At 55.0% G+C, this 22948-nt stretch overlaps 1 protein-coding gene across 4 annotated transcripts; it reads right to left on the reverse strand.

Annotated features, from left to right (window-relative positions):
* Positions 1-2896: 2896 nt before the first annotated feature.
* PDCD6 (programmed cell death 6) lies at positions 2897-22585 on the reverse strand. 4 transcript variants are annotated; one of them, XM_045566075.1, is made up of 6 exons: positions 22386-22585; positions 21434-21495; positions 13511-13555; positions 11001-11153; positions 6338-6447; positions 2897-3929 (listed from the first exon to the last, which is right to left on the reverse strand). In XM_045566075.1, the coding sequence occupies exons 1-6, from the start codon at positions 22484-22486 to the stop codon at positions 3831-3833; spliced, it is 570 nt and encodes a 189-aa protein (XP_045422031.1). In that variant the 5' UTR covers positions 22487-22585; the 3' UTR covers positions 2897-3830. The 4 variants fall into 4 exon arrangements, with proteins under 4 accessions (XP_045422031.1, XP_045422030.1, XP_045422032.1 ...); XM_045566074.1 differs by having other exon boundaries at positions 10995-11153; positions 22386-22584; XM_045566076.1 differs by having other exon boundaries at positions 10995-11153; positions 21434-22021; positions 22386-22442.
* Positions 22586-22948: the final 363 nt, after the last annotated feature.

The following is a 22948-nucleotide window of genomic DNA, read 5'->3' on the forward strand; positions in this document are numbered from 1 at the left end:
CCCTTACCACTTGCTGTTCAGACGATCGTCCCCACCCCAGGGCAGACACGGACGTCACCTTGTGCCCTACTGTGGCCCCAGAGCCCAGAACAGCACACTGTGGGTACAAAAGGGGGTCGAGGGAAGGAGGACCCCCAGAGGGGAGGGAGCCCCCTGTGTCCCAACCCCAGAGAGGACAAAGCCCCGTGCCCAGGCCTGGAGGAGCATGAGGGCCGTGTTCTGCTGCCCTGGGGTGAGAGTCCAGGGCCCCCAGCCCGGGGCCGAGCAGCAGGCTAGTGTCCCCAGTGAGTGGTCCCGGCTGCGGGACCAACCCTGCCTCCTGGGTGTAGCCTCACTCAGGCCAGCCTGTGTCCCCGGCCAGCCAGCTCTGCACTCGAGCGTCCCCAGGCTCTGAGCAGCCCTGGCAGGGCTCGAGGGCTGAGCAAGACGGGCGAGGAGCTGCACAGCAGAACCTTCCAGCACCTTCGCAGGGCCGCCCTCACTGCCCTGGCGCCATGGAGGCCGCAGTCAGTCTTCTGCTCCTGTCACTCCTCCGGGCAGAGGCTCAGGGCACTCTGTGGCCGGCACCTGCAGGCTGGCTCTGCCCCGAGGTTCCCTCCTCAAGACCTCGCCAGGTGCCTGGTGGCTGAGGACGAGGACGGGGTCTGCACCGGGCAGCGCAGGTGGGTGGGAGGCGCCCTCCCCAGCGACACCCCCCTACGCACACCCTGGACGCCCACCTGCCCGCCCAGGCCTTCCAGAGAGCAGTGGCCAAAGTCCCCACCCCACCCCGCGGCTCCAAGCTCACTCCTCACTCTGTCCCCACGGGCGGGACCCTTGGCTCCAGGCCACTCCCAGGCCCTGAGCACAACTTTCTCCTGAAAGTCAGCCCTTCCTCCGCAGGTGCAGCTCTGGGGCCGCACCTGTCCTGCCGCACGTCAGCCTCGCTGGGACCGTGCCCGCCTCCCCCCGCACTTCCGCTAAAGCTGGCGCACACGTCCTCCCGTGATGCTTTTCCTTGTGACGTCTGCCCAGCGGTCCTGGCTCAGAGTTACTGCAGCTCCCTAGTCACTGGGTCACAGAAGCCTGCAGACCCGGATCCCGCGTGGTACCCAAGTGTCTGTGTCTGTCCCACACACCTGACAGGATCTGTCCCCTGCACCTGAGCGCACCTGGCCCTCACACCCGGGGAGCGCAGCACACAGTCTCCATCAGAGCAACGGCCCCTCCCTGCGACGGGGAAACCTCCATCCAGCCACAATCTGGGCTTCTCTCTGAGAGCAGCCGCCTCACCTGGGCTGCACCCGCTTTCTTTCAGGGGACACAGAGCGTCACACGTTTACAAAAGCCCTTCCCCGGTGGCTGATACACCAAAGAATGGGCCTCTTGGCATCAGCTCTGTCAGCCCCACCAGAACCACGAAGGAGAAACCCTGGCTCTGCACCTGGGCCAGGTGCCCCGGCGGCGGAGTGGCGGCCGCTCTGAGCGCCGCCCTCCAGAACTGCTCCCAGGGAGCCCGGGCCAGGGGGAGCCTGCGGGCCAGGGGGCTGCAGCGTGTCGGGCTGAGGCAAACCCAGGGCGGGGCTGGTGGGCTGGGGGCGGCCAGGCAGCTGCCCTCACCCTGAGCACGGAGGCTGCCGGGCCGGTGACGGAGGAGTCGGGTGTCTCCCTAAGGCCCCAGACAGGCCGGGGTGTCAAAGGGAAGATGTTCAGTAAAGGGGCCCATGAGATGGGGGGGCTGAACACTTGGATGTGTGGACCTGGGCATTGGGGTCAGTGACTGAGGTCACAAGGTCAGCCTCAGCCCCACACACCCTGTGTCAAGTGACCCTGGGACCCAGCTCTGCTGTAGCCCCTCAGTGAGGACCCCACACCCCCACACCCCCAGCCAGGGACCTTCTCCTCCCGATAACCACGGGCACCACAGACAGGAAACCCACTGCGCCAGGCCCCACCTCTGGCCAGCAAAGGCTTCTAGCAGAACCCCAAGGACACCCAAATTCTGATGAGACCCCACCAGGACCCAAACCTCAGGGCCCCCCAACCCCTTCACACACATGCTAGCCGGGACCTGCAGGCACCACATGGCCACAGACAGCACGGGCTATGGTGGGCAAGGAGCCCACGTCTTGGCCAGTGGGCACACCCAGTGGCGTGGCCACCAACCAGGGGCAGAGGACAACAGGCCAGGGCAGGCCCCCGCCGACCCAGAGGGCAGAGCAGGGACCGGGAACCAGGGAAGGCCCAGCGCCGTGGATGCTGGGATCACAGGAGCACTCAGGCCACCGAGCCAATACCCCTCTTCCTTCAACTCCAGAGAACCTTCAGCTCATGTCCCTGAGGGTCCCCAGCCAGAGGGAACCAAGCAAAGTGGACAGGGTGTGGGTCCCACCGCAAAGTAAATATGGCCAGGCTCGGACCCCTGAATGTCCCAGGACAAGGGGCCTCGGCCCAGACCCCAGAGTGTCCCAGGACGAGGGGCCTTGAGCCCAGACCCCAGAGTGTCCCAGGACGAGGGGCCTTGAGCCCAGACCCCAGAGTGTCCCAGGACGAGGGGCCTCAGCCCAGACCCCAGAGTGTCCCAGGACGAGGGGCCTCGGCCCAGATCCCCCGAGTGTCCCACGACGAGGGGCCTCGGCCCAGACACCGGAGTGTCCCAGGACGAGGGGCCTCAGCCCAGACCCCCGAGTGTCCCAGGACGAGGGGCCTCGGCCCAGACCCCCGAGTGTCCCAGGATGAGGGGCCTCGGCCCAGATTCCCCCAAGTGTCCCAGGACGAGGGGCCTCGGCCCAGACCCCCAAGTGTCCCCGGACGAGGGGCCTTGGGCCCAGGCTGGGTGCCCAGTGCTGCAGTGCTAGGCCTGAGGCCCCGGGAGCAGCTGACTCCGTCACCGGGGAATGACGAGGTGGACAGTGTCTCAGCTGCAGCCGCAGCACAACTTTATTCTTGGAAGGCCGTTTCAGGCTATGCCAGGAGATGTCAGGGAGGCAGAGCCGTGGGGTGACAGTGAGCTGGTGACAGACAAATGGCTAGCTGTGCCGCCTGCTCTAGTTTTGTCTGAAATCTGTAATTAAGAAACTGGCAGTGTAGTGTGGTTAGATCATTTATAAATCACAGCAATTCACAACCTACTAAACCAATTTGGATTTGTTCATGCAGACAAAGGAGTTTTATAAAATTTAACTCCCGTAGCCGAGGACAGGACAGTCTTTTTGGATTTTCATAAGCAAAGTCTCGCAGGCTGAGCTAAAGAACCTTCTAGAAGGTGTCCCCAGAACCCTGGGACCTCCCAAGAAGCCAGCGCACCTGACGTGGTGAACACTGGGGTAAGGCCTGGGACGACGCCACAGGGCTGGTTTCTCTGACCTGCTCGATTTGAGAAGCCAAAAGTACACCCGAGTCTGTGCCGGGCACTTTATTGCTTGTGCTGCACACCCCCTGATACAATCAACTCCTTTTAAAAAAGTAAGGCACGTGAAAGGCCTTCTGGGCAAGTTCCGTGTCAGTTTAAAACTTCTATTGGCTAATGAAGCATTTTCACTACAGAATTATCTAGAAAAGTAGACGATGCATTCTTCAGCAAGCAGAAACATTATTACGTTCACCTCATGGCACGATGACACAGTCACCACGCCCAGTGTTCGTGTTACAGTGATGGAGCCACCATCACAGTTGCAAAGACGCTGATCAGCTCATCCACTTACGCACAGCCGGGTCCCCACGCGGTAAAATTTAAAGGAGGAACAGCAACAGCATCTAACCGCGTCCATGTTCTGTCTATGAAAGGTGAGAGATTTGGCATTTTGGGTCTTCTTTCTGTAAGCCGTGCTGTTACTCACGGAAGGACAGCGTCATACAATACTGAAGACCATGGACAGGTACTGTTCGTAAGACACCTGAATCCAGCCATCCTGGTCCGTGTCGTAGCGTCGGAATATGTCCGTCAACCTCTGGGGGAAAAACAGGCATTCAGATCTTGACATTACGCAGAAGGAACAAGATGTACTGGGTAAGAGACATCTAGGAGCCCAATTTCAGAAGCGTACATGTTTCTCTGTCTCCCGACACCAGCACAGCGGTCCCTGACCACTGCCACCAGTCAGGGCTCTCCCCCAGAGGACAGAGCCTGCAGGCGCGGCATGTGGGAACGCAGGCCAGCCCGCCGAGCGCAGCCCAAAGGGAAAGCTCTGGCCCAGGCCCTGGTTCCCTGAGCGAGGGGGGTGGCCTGAGCCCTTCCGTCCCACTGCACGACCGTCCCGTGGAAGGCCCCTCCCCAACGGCTCGCCGCTGCTATGCTGGGCACCTGGGCCACGTGGGGCGCGGGCACAGGGAAAGCTCGTGGCTCCTCCCAGAACCTGCCCACGGCAGAGGGCCCCACCTGCTGCCTGCCCCTCCAGCTAGCTGAGGGTCCAGGTCAGGCTAGAAGCAGAGACGGGTGGCCATCTGCACCCCTAAGAGGGACAGCTAAGTAAGGGTCACTTCCAGATGGACTCACGGCAACTGCGAAAGGCTGTGAAGAATTTTAACGACGAGGATAAACAGGCACAGTGCAATTCCGTGTGACAACGGCCCACTCACATCAAGACCCGAGGGAGGGGCCCCTCCCCCAGACTCCCTGACCCAGCAGGGCAGCGTGGCCCACATCCCACGTGCCCACGCGTGTGAGCACCAGCACGTGACCAACTACAGTGACAGCAGCAGTAGACAGCTCTGGCTACAGAATAACAGATAATTTTTCTTTCTTCATTTTGTGTTTTTCCAAGATTTCTACAAGTGCTCATGTTATTTTGTAAAATGTAATTTTCAAAAAGTCTTTTTCTTTTTGGAAAACAGCAGGAGGAGAAAACATTTCTGAGGAGATTTTTCCTGGTAGTCATGGGCACTCTCCAAGGGTGGGCGGACCCAGGGCGGTGGGCAACGGTCCGCCCGCGTGTGCGGGGCAGGGATCCACTCACGTGTGCGGGGCAGGGGGGCGAGGAGGCGCCGCCCAGGGCAGGTTGGCCCTGGCAGGTGCTGGACAGCATCACCCCGGCTGCCGAGAGCCCACGCGAGACTAGACGTTAACTTACGGGCCTGTCTTGCATGAAAATCTCAACCCCACGGCAGTCCAGACACAGCACCTAACTTTGCGCAGCATCTTTTTCTAGACTGTTCACAGAACACTGCAAAAATGTAACCGAACCTTACAGGAACCCTGAGAGGCAGCGACGGGGTACGGCTCACCCCATTTTAGAAGTCTGAAGCCCTAAGGTTAACAGACCTGGTTCTCCACCACATCACTGAACAGGGACTGACGTATTCAAGCCAAATCAGAGAAAACTCACTTTTACTATCATTTTAAATAGAAAAAAAATCTGCAAACAATTTCAAAAAAAAATCCACATTATATCTAAAAACCTCATGCTGTTCACATCTCTCAGTGGATCCCAGAGCTGACAAGATATGACCTCAATCTGGAGTCAAACTAGAAGAACTTACCTTTCAGAAACAGGTTCTACTGAAGTATTTATGGAACAAACATTTGCCTTCTATGAAATGGAACTTGCTTCAGAATAACCCAGGGTATGAGGTACATGGAGACCTTACAACTTACTGGACAAGAGTTAATAATGTTGAATCTGAGTTCACTGTTACTGTCTCGGCTATTGTTTTTGTCTGAAATTTGTCATAATAAAAATTTTCGAAGATATAAAGGTTTACAAAACATTCCTAAAGCTTAAATCTACAGAGCCGGGCTTCCTCCTAAAAGCAGCAGGGTCTGTGTGGGCACCAGGTGGCCCTGTTAACCCCGCCCCGCATCCGGAGTGGCTCTCTGGGCAGTCCCGAGGGCTCCCTGCAACTCTGCCTTCTCCCTGGCAGGGCAGAGACCGGCAGTCGGACACCCCAGCACTGCTGTGGGGGAGCGAGAGCCCCTGGCCACAGAGCGCCCCCCAGGGGTCAGCGTGAGCCACGACCTCTGCCGGACGCGCGTGCACGGGAAGGGCTCTCACCCCACCATGGACGTCTCCCCGCACACACGAAGGCAGGACACAGTGACAACCACAACAGAAAACTTGCCCATTTTCTCAGAATAAAGGATTTTTGTAAAAATACAATATATTTAATAGCATAGTATACATGTAAATAACCTACTAGATATTGAATAAAAAGCTTCCTCTCCTTGAATGGGATGTTCTTATAATATTAATATTTCCAAGGAGAGAAAATCACTACTGTTTACATTTCCATTAACCAGTTACTTCTCCAAAGATGAGACTAACTTTTGTAAGCTCCAAAAGCTAATTAGTTCTACACACGGCTGATTCCTTAAACGGAAGGCCGAGCATACCACCCCTGCCCACCACGGCCGCCCGGTCACCTGGAGCACGATGCAGCCCTGGATGAAGTCGTCAAAGGCGATCTGCCCCCGTCCTTGTCGGTCAAACTTTCGAATGAGGATGTCGTGGAACTGGTCAGAGAGCCGGTAGCCTTGAGGAGGGAAAGGCAGCGTGAGGAGGGGGCCGGGGGGCGGGCGCTCGCATCAGCGCCCCTGCTCCCCGCCACAAGACCCCACAGCCTCGCAACAGCAAACCAGGCAGGACTGGGGGGAATAAAAGTACAAATTCGCTCAAAGGCACTCTGAGAACGGAGACGTGCTTCCTAAATAAATCAGTCTGCAATAAACTTACATCTGCAGCGCCAGGAAGCAACCGGCTTGAAGACCAGCACCTCCCTGGAAGGAGAACTGGGAAGCGGTCCCCGTCCTGAAAGCTGCGGCCGTTTCAGGCGCGCGCTCTCACTCCAAGTTCCCTGCAGCACCCAGCGGTGCTCCACGGCCACCACCCCACAGGGCAGCCCGCCTCAGTTCTCTGAAGCCAGGGGAGCAACCACTTTAAAAAGCCCTTTCCTGACTTCGTCGTGTTTATTCATCTGGATGAGAAGGCTGGGAATGGCCTGCTGCCCGGGCTACTCGCCACCAGACGGTGCTGACAGCTCAACTCCCAGGGGCTTCCAGCCCAGGCAGACACCAGTGCGAGGAACAGCAGGGCTGGCTGGGGGGCACGCCCACAGAACCGGGTGCACCTGACCTCGCGAGTGGGGTGCACAAGGGGGGGGGGTCCGGCTTACAAAGGCCAAGGTCACCAAAGGACCTCCAGGCATTAGGATTCCATTTCCAATCTACTGAGAATATCCAAAAAGATCTCCGGCAGGGAGATGGCTGTGAAGGCTTGTGGACGCACCGCATGCCCCCGGACCAGCCTGCAGGCCGCTCTGGACGAGGACACAACTGCCTGCTTCCGTCCCCGCCCTTCCCCCAACCCACTACCTGTGTGACTGAGTCAGGAGACAAGATCCAGGTGCCAAAATGTTTTTACAGGTTTGCAGTCTTGTTGGAATCTTTGCAAGGATATGTACACCTACTGTCTGAGTGAATTTCACAGTTAATTACCTACATGAACACTTGATCATTTTACTGATAAGACTCAAACATGCAAACATGTACATAGTACCTTCCAGAGTGGTCAGGGCATTAAGTGCAGGGCCCCTAAACATGTGACGATGGAGTCACTTCAGGCTCCCCTTCCCTGTAGCTGAGCAGAAGACCAGACCCCCCAGGTCCCCTGGAGCAGGAAGGAGCCTGCAGGGTGGTACACGCTGCCCCTCCTCCCAGCCTCTGTCAGGCCACCTCCTCACACCCCGCACCAGGGGAGGCAGCGGCCAGCCGGGCTGAGCCCTGACCCGCAGGGGACAGAGCTGGGGCACGGCCACTGGGTGTGCGGTGTGCACGGGGAACAGCAGCCACCACTGGCCTCCTGCCAAGACTGGGGAACGACAGAGGACAGTAACGACACACAGGATTTCCAGTCTGCAGAGACCCTGGGAGCAAGTCCAGTGCACCTAAAATTAACTTCCCATTTCCCTGGTCATCAGCACTATTGCAGGAAAAACAAAAACAAAATCAGACTACTAAAATGAATGATGAACGAACTATAAAAAGAACATTTATTTATCTGTCAAACCTTGGCAGAAAACTGTTCTCTGAGAATAACGTGGCCACAGGAATTAAGAGGCTGCCCATGAGACCAGCACAGTCACCACAGGGCCACCCCTGACACGCCCCTTTCTACAGCCATTCTCCTCTTTTGGACAAAAGCCCCCTGACTTTGAAATACTGTGAAAGAGCCTAACAGAGCCTCGACCTCCACATACGTCGCCTATTCCACCTCCCAGGGAAAAAAAGCTGCATCTGCCCAACGGGACAAGCCCCCTGGGGCCCTCTCTGGCCTGCGGGGCCTTGGAGCACTAGTGGGCTCCCCTGCCTACCCCGGGAAGTCGGGGTGGAGACAGTCCCTTGGCCTGTGCAGGACCAGGGTGGGGCAGCGTGGAGACACTCCCCAGCGCTTCCCTGCATCTTCTCAAGCCTCCCAGAGGTGACAATGGCACCATCCAATGGGGACAGGAACACCCGCCCCCATGCCTGTACTTCAGGAACCAAACAGACCTTGTGCTTGTGGGTACAGCAAAGTCCCCTCGACCAGCACATCACCTGCAGATGTGTCCGGGTCAGGCCACGTGGCTGGCAGGCAGGACGGCAGCGCCAGGCTGTGTGCCCAGACCCACTGTCACTCCCAGCAGCACGGCCCGCCTGTGTGTCCCCATGTGACCACTTGGGAAAAGCTGGACAGCAACTAATCCCCAGCACACAGCCAACAGGGGCAAGTTAAACGATCCTACACACCGCACAGGGTGCCGACCTGGTGTCTCCAACGGGCCGAGGGCATGGAAGAGGGGCAGAGCTGCTCTGGGCCTCAGACCCCAACGCAGGCACCAACGCAGGCACCACCACAACAGCCCACGTGCCAGCATCAGCACCACACGCCCACCTGCCCCGAGACGCCCAGTGAACACGTGGGGAAAACAGCACAGGCCTTGGGCCTGCTCAGAATGCCTCAGTCGTAAAATGAAGATGTGCAAAAGCAGCAAAAAGATGAAAAAGGCTGAAACTGGCCGTGGTTGCCTGAGCTGGAGGAAAGAGCGGGACGCCTGGGGAGCGGGTGGGAATCCAGGCGGTGGGGCTGTCCTCTGCCCAGCTGCGTCTGTCAGACATACTCTGCCCCACAGGGGGCTCCTGCGTGAGAACCGAACTTCAGGTAAACCAACGACCCACACCGCCCCTGCTAAGAGGTCAGGCCTGGGGTGGCGAGCGTGTACCTCGCCCACCTCTGATCCTGGCCTCGGAACCCGGCATACAGTCAATGGTAACAATAAAGGTTCAGAGACAGGAATGGACGGAGGATACAACCCACTGCGTGGTCCTATCGGAGCCACACTGTGCCAGGCTTGGCCTGAGACCCCCGGAGCGAAACCCTGCAGCTCCCCTGTGACCCCCCCCATGCCGGCGACTGAGCTGACATGCAGCCTCCTGTTACCTGAGAGCAAAACACCTGCTCTGAGGAGTCAAGACAGGACAGGAATTCTTGCTTCTGAGGCCAACTTCCCAACAGTTACCACCGAGAAACCTCCCAACAACTAACCTGCAGGAAGGGTGACCAGGCTCCTTCCCACAGACGAGATGGGAGAGGACCCCAGGAAAGCAAGGACCAGACACGGCAGGGAACTCTAGGGTAACCAAAGAAATGTGGCCACAGAACATTTCTCTCCAAGAAAAGCTCAGGAACCAGGAAGGGTTTGTCACCACCCAGCTAAAGCCGGCTCCGGACCACGAGAAGGGGTCATGCCTCCAGCCACGGCCACAGCCGGAGTTTTCTGGAGCGTTCCTGGTCTGACGCAGAGGCAGAGGCCTGAGGCGCCCACACCAGTGCTTCCACTGTGAGCTCTGAGAACCTGATGTTCACTGAGCACAGGCAGAGCTCCAGGGCCTGCCAAGCTCAGCACAGGATGACGGCCCTGAACTTGCACCTGTCTGTGGCCACTGGCCAGGCCCTACGTCCACCTGGCGGCACCGCACTCCAGGAGCGTGCTGTCCTTCCCACCCCGCCTTCCACACCTGCCCCGGGGAGAGGAGCCAGACGCTCGCCAGCTCCCCCACCCACGGCACAGCAAGGCCAGCCGCACCCCGAGTTCCAAGTGGGAGCCGTCCCCCCTAGATCCTGGCCCACAGCTGGTGAGCTCAGAACAGGACTTCCTGCGGTGACCCGGCGCCTTTAAGTGGCCCTACGGACACGTCCGCAGGCAGAGAGGAAGGAGGGGGTGAGCATGGAGCACACGCTGAAGGAAAAGTGGGGAGAAGGGCAGAAGCCATGTTAACAGCCACAAGAAACGACACACTTTAGATGAGTGACTTCTCCTGTCTCTCCTGACGGCATTGACAGTCAGCCCCGCGCACGCAGCACAGCGGGCCAGGCGGACACTAGAACCTTGGTGCAACCATGACAGGCCCCGGGCTAGGCCCGCACATTTGTGTCCTTGCAGACCCCAGGCTGGTACTGGGAAGCCACTGGATGCGCTCTGGACAGGTACTATGAACACGCCTGAGAAGCACGGCACACCGTCACACGCCCAAAGCTGACACACATGTCCCTGTGTGCACACGGCAAGCACACACATGGGGAGTGCACTTGAGAATGGGCACATGCTCCTAGGCTCAAACTCTCCGTGCGAGAGTCAGACCCGTAACTTACAGAATCGCTTCTGAGGGTCACTTTGTCATCTTTCCACATACTCTGGCATGTCATGAGACACAAGCTGCCCCACGCCATCTTTTGCTTTACCCACTTCAAACCGTTTCCAAAGCCACATTCTCAATTTGGTCCGTAACATCACTCTGTTTCACGCAAGGTGGACGATTTGCATAGCCCTTATCTCATTTTGGATGGAAACTGTGTAAAAGCCCCTGTAAAATACGGCCTTTGTGATGTTAACCAGTATCAAAACATGAACCTGTGTGATGTAAAGGAAACTTTTATATAGACTGCATTTAAAAACCAGTAAGTTCAGCACAGTAAGGAAAAAACTTTCAATGGCTCTTAGGCTCCAAAATGAAATATGCTACGCAATCAAGAGAAATGCGTTACCAAAACCTGAGAGAGCTTGCTTGAGCTCGTTCTTGTCGATCATGCCCGAGTTGTCTCTGTCGTAGGTGCGGAAGACGTTCTGCCAGTCCGTGATGTACTTCCACACGCCCGTGAACTCGCTGAAGTTCACGCCGGCCTTGTTCTCCCGGTCAAACATAGCTGAGAAAAGAGGACACTTTAATCACAGCGAACTCCCCCCAAGGACCCTGCCGGCCTTAGTCCTTCAGGACCCCGTGTGGTGCCCGCTAATCACTAACTGCATGTCGCTAATGAACGCTTGTCTGTCGAAGCCACGAACTAAGTCCTAAAAGTCTTGTCGCCTCTGCCTGGCACGGAGCCCGGCCCCCTAAATCCCACTGGCAGAACCACACACAGCTGTCAGGCAGACTGTGAGAAGGGCGGTGTGGGCAAGACACACAGCAGGAGCTGTAACAGAAATAAAAACAATACTTTTCACTGAAGTAGGTCCTGAAAAGCAAGTTCCCTGGTGGGCGCGCCTGCCTTACCAGGAAGAAACCGAGGCTAGGGAGGCTAAGTGGCCCAGAGCACAAGTCTAACTCCTAGAGCTGACCCTCTCCTTCCCTAGGGACCACCGCACTGGCGGAGGCTCAGAACAGCCCCGTGTCATGGGAACCTGCTTTAATTAGGAAAAAGACCCTCACCTGTCAGCTTTCAGGCTAACTCCAGATCCACATACAAAAGAATCTACAACTAGCCAGGCGTGGTGGCTCACACCTGTGATCCCAGCACCCTGGGAGGCCGAGGCGGGAGGATTGCTTGAGGTCAGGAGTCTGAGACCAGCCTGCACAAGAGCGAGACCTCGTCTCTACTAAAAATAGAAAAAATTAGCTGGATGTGGTGACATGCGCCTGTAGTCCCAGCTACTCGGGAGGCTGAGGCAGGAGGATTGCCTGAGCCCAGGAATTTGAGGTTGCTGTGAGCTAGGCCGACACCATGGCACTCTAGCCTGAGTGACAGAATGAGACTCTGTCTCAAAAAAAAACAATCTACAACTACATTTATATGTAATAGCAAAATGGCTAAAAAATATAAAAAAACTTGGTCAGGATTTCTGCTGCAGAGAAAAACGATAAATTATTTGGTCTCTTTTCCGGGCACAGACATTAATATAAGACTGTAGGCTGGGCACACTGGCTCACACCTATAACTCCCAGGATTTGGGAGGCTGAGGGGGCAGGATCACTTGAGCCCAGGAGTTCCAGATTAGCCTGGGCAACATAGACACCTATGGCTACTAAAAACAGAAAAATTAGCCGGGGATGGTGGTGCATGCCTGTAGTCCCAGCTACTTGGGAGGCTGAGGCAGGAGGATCACCTGAGCCCAGGAGTTTGAGGCTGCAGTGAGCTAGGCTGGCACCACGGCACTCCAGCCTGGGTGACAGAGCGAGACCCTGTCTCTGGGGGGAAAAAAAAAAAACCATATATGTAAGACATAATGTAAGCACTCTTGGTTTGGGCAGAAATGATGGAAAATGAACACTTCCTTCAAACAGTGAACAATCCTGCTTGCGAGTGTGGATGTTTTCGCATTGCTATTGCAGACGTGGGCTGTGTGCAGAACACGCGGCGTGCAGCACGTGCTGCCGTGCACATGGGTGATGAGCAGGCGAGCGGCCGGGCCCGCTTTTCAGCAGGGAGGTCGCAGCTGCCCCCATCTGTCAATCTACGTTCTAGTGCTACAGGCCAAGTCCCTGCCACCGCCATGCCTGTAAATCACTGTGACAACTCACTATGTCCATCAGTGAGGTGTGGTGACGTGTGCACAACCAACAGCGTGAGGAGGTCTGGAAACAGAACTCAGAAAGCTCACACCTGACACACAACACGCTGCCGAGCTCGCAGAGAGGACTGAAAACCAGCCAAGGAGCGGAGGCGAGGGAAGGGGCTCCAGGCTGCCCTGGGAAAGGCGGACACGAAGCCTTGGCCCCGGAGGCCGCAGAACTGAATCTGAGAGTCCACACTGACGGCGACCTGGAAGGGAGCTGCGTCTTTGCAAGGGGAGGCTAGAAAAACTCCAACCCCCCGCAAAGCAAACCTTCCAGAAGTGGAAGGGGCCATGGAGCAGTAACATAACACATCTGTCCTGAGCATGCGCACTATGCAGCTGCAGGCCTGTCCTCTGTTGGATCTGGAGCTCAAACCTCTGCTACCCATGCCAGCAGGCAGAACAGAACCCCAGAAACCCGTCCCTTGAGCATGCAAAAGTGATGCAAATCCTCAGGCCCCAGTCTGCACACGAATCCACAAAACAAACAAAAATTATGAAAATAGCAAGGGAGTTAGCCGCTATGTGAGAGCTTCAGCGGGAACAATAATCAGATGTAGACCACCCTCCCAGGGACTTCAGGGAACCAGGTGGGGTAGGACGAAAGGGTCCGACGCCCACCTCGCTGTAGTTCCAGAAGGGAAGGAGAAGCCATGACCACAGGTCAGGAGGCACGACCAGCACCCCAGCAGGACAGAGGACAGGCAGCCACCTGTCTGCAGATACTTACATATGATTGACCGCACAGTCACTGGGTTAAATGGAGTCCACGTGCCTGAAAACAAACCACACACATTAAACTAGAAGAAAGGCCTCGTCCCAGGGAGCTGCCAGCTCTTGATCTGCAACTGCAGGGACAGGCAAAGGCGGCCCTTTGCTCTAGAGCAGTGGCTCTCACGGCGCACAGCTCCAGGGGACACTCTGGATGTTCTGGCTGCCATGACAAAGCGCCACAGCTTCCTGGTCAGGCTCTGGAGTCCTTCGCGTCCTGCCGAACACCCGAAGGTGCTATAATTATCTGAGGCTGCAAGTTCACTCTTGCTTAATGTTATAACCAAGAAATGGTTTTATTTACTTTAATTTACTGAATTTTCCAGACAGGCAGCCAGGTAAGTTGAGAAGGTCCCACTTAGCCTTGTCTGGAATGTCACTAATCCCCGTTTCAGAAGATCCCGCCACCAGGACACCACCCCCTGAGGTGCTGGAGCCGCAAAGACACCGAGCTTGCAGCGCGGTCACTCGCAGTCCCGGTGACTCTACACACAGGCGTGAGCACCGGCTACCTCCTTGCGTTTTCCCTCAGTAACTGTGTCACAGCATACTGAAAACATACGACAAAATCACGCTTTAAAAATTTCTCCTAAAATTATAGTTTGGGCATTATCCTATTTTCCTTGAAATTGAGAACAGGCATGTTATACTACGATTTGATTCGTTGCTGAATTTGGTATGTCTGAGAACCCAGAACCGTTTATCAACTATGAGGATGGGATGTTCTGCTCAAGAACCTGTTGTCAGAGAGGCTGGTACCTTCAAACAATTTTACACTCACTAAAAACAGACCAAAAACTGTTTTTAATATGGGGGTAGGTCAGTGGTCTCCCTGTTCCCCATTTGTGTAAAGCAGCATCCTTTCCTCTATACACAGAACTGCTGCGGCTCTGGGTGGCTCACAGAGACAGCCCCGATCTCTCAGAGTGACGACTCTGGGTGGCTCACAGAGACGGCCCCGATCTCTCAGAGTGACGGCTCTGGGTGGCTCACAGAGACGGCCCCGATCTCTCAGAGTGACGGCTCTGGGTGGCTCACAGAGACGGCCCCGATCTCTCAGAGTGACACCTCTGGGTGGCTCACAGAGACGGCCCCGATCTCTCAGAGTGACGGCTCTGGGTGGCTCACAGAGACGGCCCCGATCTCTCAGAGTGACGGCTCTGGGTGGCTCACAGAGACGGCCCCGATCTCTCAGAGTGACGGCTCTGGGTGGCTCACAGAGACGGCCCCGATCTCTCAGAGTGACGGCTCTGGGTGGCTCACAGAGACGGCCCCGATCTCTCAGAGTGACGGCTCTGGGTGGCTCACAGAGACGGCCCCGATCTCTCAGAGTGACACCTCTGGGTGGCTCACAGAGACGGCCCCGATCTCTCAGAGTGACGGCTCTGGGTGGCTCACAGAGACGGCCCCGATCTCTCAGAGTGACGGCTCTGGGTGGCTCACAGAGACGGCCCCGATCTCTCAGAGTGACGGCTCTGGGTGGCTCACAGAGACGGCCCCGATCTCTCAGAGTGACGGCTCTGGGTGGCTCACAGAGACGGCCCCGATCTCTCAGAGTGACGGCTCTGGGTGGCTCACAGAGACGGCCCCGATCTCTCAGAGTGACGGCTCTGGGTGGCTCACAGAGACGGCCCCGATCTCTCAGAGTGACGGCTCTGGGTGGCTCACAGAGACGGCCCCGATCTCTCAGAGTGACAGCTCTGGGTGGCTCACAGACACGGCCTCGATCTCTCAGAGTGACGCTGCTGCAGTCCCCTTCACTCCCCAAGGACAACCTGTACCACTCCCGGCTGACAAGAAGCCCCAGGAGCCAAGCCCACCCACTGGACGTCTCCCTGGCCCTGCCCGCTGGTGGCCTCTGTCTTCCGCAGAGAAGAGCCACACACGCTCGTGGCCCTGCCCTGACCACGCAGAGCCGGAGCGAGCGCCTGGAGACCTGGACTCTCCAAGTGGAGGCTGCGCCGTCGGGCTGTCCTGACTGCCTGCGAGCAGAAGCACCTCTGGGCCTTCCCAACAAGCAACACGGCCAAACGGAGCCACATGGTGAAACACAAGCAAAATGTTAAATAATGCTGCAGTGCAGGCACAGGAGGGCCAGGGGCCACCTGGACAGGCACACATGGAGTACACAGATGACACGTTCCTGAGAGCTGGGGCCCGAGGGAACCAGATAGCCATAGGAGTCTTCTGGAATATTCTGGGGATTGCAGGAGGGTCTGAGGCTTGGGAGAGAAGAGGCTGCCCCAGGCTGAGTCAAGGATCAGGGAGAGGCTGCCCCCTCACCTGCCACAAGGGCCAAGGAACAGAGGCAGAAGCGTGCTGTGACACTGTATCATAATGCTGCCTCACCTGTAAGTCTCCTCAATTTAACACACGCTCCTGGTGTCTCCACTCGCCCCTCCTGCTGCTCACACGGGGCCTGACGGCTCCATGGAAACCACGTGGTACTAACAGCCAACGTTTAACTGACCCTTCACGTGTGCCAGGTCCTAAGACTAAACATCAAATCTTAATGACCCACAGTGAGCCGGACACTTGATAGTTTAGTTATGCTAGGCATTAAATACACCTGCGTGTCTGCCTGAAAATCTAAGTACACTCATAGGCTGCATAATGACATCTTAGTCCACACAGACCACATTTATGACGGGGTCCCATACAATTCTGTGTTTAGGGCTGGGCACAGTGGCTCATGCTAGTAATCCCAGCACTTAGGGAGGCCAAAGTGGGGGAACTGCTTGAGGCCAGGAGTTCAAGACCAGCCTGGGCAACACAGCAAGACCCCATCTTTACAAAAAAATAGAAAAATTAGCCAGACGTGGTGGTGCCGCTATATAGTCCCAGCTACTTGGGAGGCTGAGGGAGGAGGATCACTGAGTCCAGGAGTTTGAGGCTGCAGTGAGCTATGATCACAACACTGCACTCCAGCCTGGGCAACAGAGCGAGACACCCTGTCTCTTTTTTTTTTTTTGAGACAGAGTCTCACTCTGTTGCCCGGGCTACAGTGAGTGCTGTGGCGTCAGCCTAGCTCACAGCAACCTCAAACTCCTGGGCTTAAGCGATCCTACTGCTTCAGCCTCCCGAATAGCTGGGACTACAGGCATGCGCCACCATGCCCAGCTAATTTTTTCTATATAGATTTTTAGTTGGCCAGATAATTTCTTTCTATTTTTAGTAGAGACGAGGTCTCGCTCTTGCTGAGGCTGGTCTCGAACTCCTGACCTCGAGCGATCCACCCGCCTTGGCCTCCCAGAGTGCTGGGATTACAGGCGTGAGCCACAGCGCCCGGCCCACCCTGTCTCTTAAGAAAAAAAATTTTAATTAAATAAATAAAGTAGTTTTCTGTAAAAAAAAAAAAACCACACTGTGGTATGAATAAGCAGTTTTTCATAGAGCTTACTGAAAGCAGGGGACACAGAAGACAGGAAAATTTTTTTATAAGCCCTTCACCCCCAGGGACCCTCTATCTCAGATTCCCTGGGCCAGCCCCAATTTCCAACATTCTAGTCTGCTCTCCCCAACAGCCAACATGCCTAAGTGTTGCCAGAACCACTCGGCTTGCAAAAGATTTCCTGTCAGACTTTAAATTACAAATATATGGCTACTGTACCTGTAAGCCTTGCCTCAAATTCATCTCAAAGAACCAAAGGAAACAGAAACATACACATTATTCTCTATGTAAATCAAGTAGAGGTAACTTTTTCCACCCATAATTTGGGGCCAGTGCTAAGCCTGTAAGAAGCGACGCTCCGCAGTTCTAGAGAGTTAATCACCAACAGACGTTTTAGTGTTTCTTCCCACCTAAACCTCAAGCACAGAAAGGATTTTAGGAATTTGTATCCGCCTCCCTTCTCAATAGGGGGGAAAATCCCACCTCAACCCTTACTCTTCAAATATATGTTGTCTTTTTACTCACCAAAGAGTTTTCTTTCTTGAAATTATGTCCTGTTAATGAGAAACTTAAATTCCTGTTGATAAAGACCTAAGTGAGTGACAAAAGGTCAAGTCTTGACTCACATGCACACAGCTGAAACACCTACCTGGACTCTCACGGGGAAAAGAAATCATACGTTTTCTCCATCCTCACCGGCAACCTCTTCCCCTCTCCTGTACCAGACCCTGGACTCCCGGCCTCACTGGACCTTTCTGCTGGAGCAGAGCTCAGGGCACAGCACTGGCATTTAGTCCACGGACTGTGCCCGGTCTCTGGTGCCTCTTCAGGTTCAGCAAATACAGTATTTCACCAGCGACCTTCTGTGATGGCTACACATAGCCAGCCATTACCAGAAATTGGCCTTTCTGAAAAGTAATCTGAATACTGATCAACAGCATTAACAAGCCTTATATCCTCTGATCTGATAAATTCCACTTCTAGAAACTTATTCTATGAAATTACGAAACAAACTCTTACAGTATTTATGTTAATGAAAATTAGAAACCATCTAAATGTCTAATAGTAAAACAGTGTAAACTAAATTTTGCTACAGACTCTGTCTTTGCAGTTCTGTGCCAGGCTGAGTCCAGGGGAAGGAGCTGCAGAGTCCGGTGGAGACAGGCTTGGTGAAGGCAGAAAGGGATCTGAACTTCCAGCTGTCTTACTTTTACATCCAAAGACACTGAGGGCAGAAACGCTAAGACTGGCCCAAGGTTGTGGAGCAGCTTGTCACCAAAGCCAGGTCCACCAAATCCCAACCCCTCCTCTGCTTGTCTCTGAAGCTCTAGCAGGGTGAGTTTCTGGGGCGAGCAGACATGACAGCTGCACGGGGGTCCTCGAGACCCTCTCAGGTTGGATGACTCACTGGACTCACAGGACTCATGGTTATGGTTTATTACAGAAGAAGGATAGTGAGTAAAACCAGTAAAGGGAAAGGGCCGGTGGAGAAACCAGGCACGAGATTCCGGAGTCCTCTCCCAGCCAAGACTCAAAGGATGTGCTTAATCCCTCCAGCAAACAGCTGTGAGCACAGGGTGGCGCGATGGCAAAATTCAGGACCCGCAGACACAGAGAGCAGGAGAGCCCAGCAGGGACGCTTTCCTGAGCCTGGGTTTTTCCTAGGGGTCAGCAACTGAGGCTCTGGCTGTCCAGACGGGGTGTGAGGCTCCAGGCTCAGTCAGAACATCCCGGAAGCCAGCCAAGGGCCAGTCACCAAACAGGCCCCTCCTGGGAAGGTGCCAGGTCTGGGCAACCCTTTCCCACACAGGAGATCAAAGCTGGGGTGAATCTCTAACTCACTCTGCTTCCCCACCAGTGTGGCACCAACAGCCACCAGTGGGCCCCGTGTGCGGTAAGGGCAGTGGTGTGACAGATAAGTGCTCTACACAGAACTGTCCTGCTTGTATGGGTGACTTTCTCATTTCTTTGTGATATGGGGTTCCCAGGAGAGCTACAACTCTATTTGATAAACATACCTTCAAAAGAATTTAAGAAGTATTATTTTTTTCTAAAGTACAGCTAAAAAATGTTCCCTTGAAATACATCAATACATTACGTTAAGGCAAACCTACTTTAGAAGCAAGGGAAAAAAAAAGAAAAAAAAGATGATTGAGAAGAACCTAATGTCTCATGATTCCAAGAAATATGTGAAGGTGAAAAAAAAACCCCAAAAGGTACTAAACTCAAAATAGTTTGTGCCATGTTATTTCAAAAAGGCTAGAGAACAGCCCTCTTGTGTCTGTCTTCATACCTGTTAGCCACAGACCTCCCTGAGAGCAGTCATTTTTAGAAGCTCTCCTGTGAAAACAAGTCTTATAAAGAACCAGTGTAAGGGATCCACAAATCTTTCTCGGTATGGTTTTAACCAGATTTTAGCACAGAACATTCAACAGCACAAATTTAAATGAAGTGAGAAATCATGCTATTTTGTAACTTTAGTTTTTCTACCAGTAATACGTGAATTAAATTAATTTCCTGAAATAGCCTAATAACCTAGTTCTATCAAAACAGAAGCCCAATTCTGGGAGAACAATTAGAAGTCTAAGTAATTTCAGTCGTATTAGTACAGGAATTCAAAGAGGAGCACGAAGAGAACTGGCGTGCGTCTACCCAAGGACAAACGCTGTGCACCTTCCCTCACGAAGCTCACAGTGCAGGAGCAAGAGCAACCTACAGCGCTGACAAAGCCACTCGAAGAGGAAGGTATCAAAGAAAAAGTGCCGTGCTGTCTGATGGTGGCAGTGCACTCACCTTAGAGAACAGGTGCTTGGACAGCATCTTGAAGGACGGGCTACAACCCACAGGGACGAAGGCAGGAGTGCAGAACCCAGGGCAGGTGGGGGGCCCAGGGTGCCCCGCGGACCAGAATGGTCCAGCTGAGGCATTCAGTAGATACCAAAAGGAAAATCACAGGGCCTCAGCGTGAATGCTCAAATGGGAGTAAAAGTGAAAAATCACTCAAGATGAATGCCTCTGTGGCACGACTTCTGAGGAGGGCACTCCATGTAGCACCTATCACCAATCTATCACCATGGTGACCACTTAAATCTGGTGGTCATCTGACCATATTTAACATGTTATGTGAAGAAATCATCCACTCTGGTTAACATGTAGAAAACTTAAGCTAAGATTTGCCAAATTATAGCCAGTTCTGTCTAGTAACCCTTCCTTGTACTTCTCCTGAGTATAACTCAAGCACTGGAGATGCAAATAAAAAATGAAAAGCATTTAATACCGGTCAGAAAACAGAAAAATCAAGAAGGCACAATCATCAGGGCAGAGACCATGAAATTTCTTAAGTTCCTAAAAACGATTTACATATATGCACTGGAAATAACACACCAGTGTCTGTGGCCCACATGGCAACTACCAGGAAATGAGGTCAGCAGCATCCACCACTCTACAAGGTAAACGCGCTGCTCTGAAAACACAAATCCTCAGCTTGACGGAAACCATTAGACACTCGTGCTGAATGCCCAGCGTGTGTCAAAGGTGAGGGGTCTCCTCCGACCCTCGCCCCAACTCTGTGAGGCGGAGTCCAGCAGCCAGTGTCCCCCACTCCCCAGTCCAGCCTCCTCCACTAATAAAGACGAGCTCCTTAACGTTGTCATATCTTGAAATAGACCCCTCTTCTAGCTTAAAGGGCTCACCTCTGGAAAGGCAAACCATAAACATAACAATCAGAAAAGATGCCAGCATCTAAGAGATTACAAAAAAAAAGCAGCAATCAGGTATTTAATGGAGGAAAATGTTTCTCTCAGTACTAGTGTAGGTTAAGCACAATAAAACCAGCAAGAACGTAATTCCATGGAGACCCCCAACCACCGCACAAGGACCATCATCCTCCCATCCCCTACCTGAATGCCCAGTGTTCCTCACTCTGATAATACCTACCCACAATTCCGCTGCCAGCACCTCCAATATTCTCTATAGTTTCCCCAGGAATTTGGTCTGAGAGGCTCAGCAGTTTCTATAGCAACCTGGCAACCACAACCCCACAGAAGTGCTGAAGGATCTTCCCCAAACCCTTCAACAATCACCCCCCCCAGCATCAATGACAACCTCTTCAGTGTCACTAAGATTCAGTTACCTAAGGAATTCAAGGATCTTCAAAACACCTAAAACAATTTTTGCTGTACAAAGCTAAACTTCCTATTCCTCTCCTAAAATCTACACCCCAGATTCCATTTCTCAGGAAACACTTCCTATACTCATGCCTACAGCCCTGCAGCTAGCTCGGCAAGGCAATCCAAGCAGCAATGACAGTAACAGCCAGGAAAGCATGCCTCAGGGTAAATCAGAAACATCACCAAGGGACAGCAATACTAGTTTGTCTTAGCGATTCCTTTGTACTTGGAAAATAATTTCCAGAAAGGACGTTATTTACTGCAGGTAGACCAGGCTTGCAATTTACTAGTCCTGAGGGCCAGGTACCGCTAGCCCACTCACCATTGGACAGCGCCTGCTGGAGCTCGTTGTCCGAGATCACGCCACTCCTGTCTTTATCAACCCTACAAAATCAAGAAGACCAGTTAAGCTGTTGACTAAAAGTGCAGGAAATCGAAAACATAGGCTTAACTCTTCTGTCAACGCTACACTGGTTCTGGAATGCTCTCTCTAGCAGACCTTTCACTTTCGCTCCTCCATTCTGCTGGGGGATAAAGGAAATGCTCCAAGTGCCAAAACCCCTAAGAGGCGGATCATCTTTTCGATTTTGTATCCCCATCTCAAGCCTTCCCTTGCTTCCTTCCCTGGCCTGTCTGAATTCACACCTGCACCAGATTCTCTTTTTTACAAGCAGGAAAAAATTCCCTCAGCCAATTAAGTCATTCCCTGGCCATGAGTCACTCAAGTTTCGCCGTCCATTCGGGGGAAGGACGACTCGGGAAGAAGGCGTTGCCGTAAAGATCATCCGCCCCAAGCAAACGCCAGGTCTCCCTGCTTCTTCTCTGGCTGCTGCCATTTTAACAGCGCGGGGAACCATGTTTCTGCTCTCCTGAGACAAGCATTCCCGGGAGATCCTCCACTTGGTGGTTCCTGCGGCGGGGAGAAAGGCGGAGCCCCAGGACCTTGCGGCCGCGACTTCGGTCGGGGCTGCGCCTCGGGAGGGGCCCGGAGTGCGGGTGGGGGACCCGGCAGGGGGCCGAGGGGAGGCTGAAGGGGACCCGGCAGGGGGCCGAGGGGAGGCTGAAGGGGACCCGGCAGGGGGCCGAGGGGAGGCTGAAGGGGACCCGGCCGGGGGCCGGAGGAACGGGGTGGGGGTCCGGGGAGACCGAAGGGCACAGGCACGAGGCCGCGGAGGGGAACGGGGTAAGAGACCGGAGGGAGCCCGCGGAGGCCGAGGGGACGGGCTAGGGGGCCGAGGGGGAGGCCGGGAGGACCGGGCGGCGCCGGGCCTCACCTCTGGAAGACGTTCCACAGGAAGCTCTGATCCGGTAGCGCCGCGCCCGCAGCAGGGCCAGGGCCGGCCCCGGGGCCGGGGCGGTAGGAGTAAGAGGCCATGGGCCGAGGCACACAGCTGGGGTGAGGAGCCGGCGGCAACACGACTCACCTCGGGCGACTCCGCTTCCGCCTCTGCCCGGGCAGAGCCTGGCGCTACGCCACTTCCGGGGGCGCAGGAAGTGCGTGTACCCCGCGAGGTCACGGGGCCCCGCGCGGCCAATCCTCTCGCTACGCGGTTGCCAGGCAACGCCAGGGCGCTCGGGGGCTGCACGGCCAGAGGCGCCCGGACTGGGAAGGCAGCGCGGCGCTGCAGACGCGCTTCGGAGGATGCGGGCCGGGGTGGGGACTCGCGCTGGTGACGCGCGGTTCTTGCAGATGAGACAGTTCCGGGCGCGGACGATTCCTAGCGGTGAACGTTCTGGAAGGAAAGGAAGGTGTGGTGTCCGCAGCCTCAGCGTTTCCAACGTCGGCGTGGCGGGCGCCGCCCAGTCCCCCGACCCGGACGGTGGCTCCCCAGGTCGC

This window comes from Lemur catta, chromosome 12, assembly GCF_020740605.2.
Source record: "Lemur catta isolate mLemCat1 chromosome 12, mLemCat1.pri, whole genome shotgun sequence".
Classification (NCBI taxonomy): domain Eukaryota; kingdom Metazoa; phylum Chordata; class Mammalia; order Primates; family Lemuridae; genus Lemur; species Lemur catta.

Excerpts from the sequence above, each read along its gene's own strand:
- PDCD6 (XM_045566074.1), bottom strand. The coding sequence starts at position 22,486 with ATGGCCTCTTACTCCTACCGCCCCGGCCCCGGGGCCGGCCCTGGCCCT. Across the intron at positions 21,496-22,385 it reads CTGTGGAACGTCTTCCAGAG|GGTTGATAAAGACAGGAGTG; the intron begins GTGAGGCCCGGC and ends TTGATTTTGTAG. Across the intron at positions 6,448-10,994 it reads GCAAGCTCTCTCAGGTTTTG|GCTACCGGCTCTCTGACCAG; the intron begins GTAACGCATTTC and ends TCCCTCCTCAAG.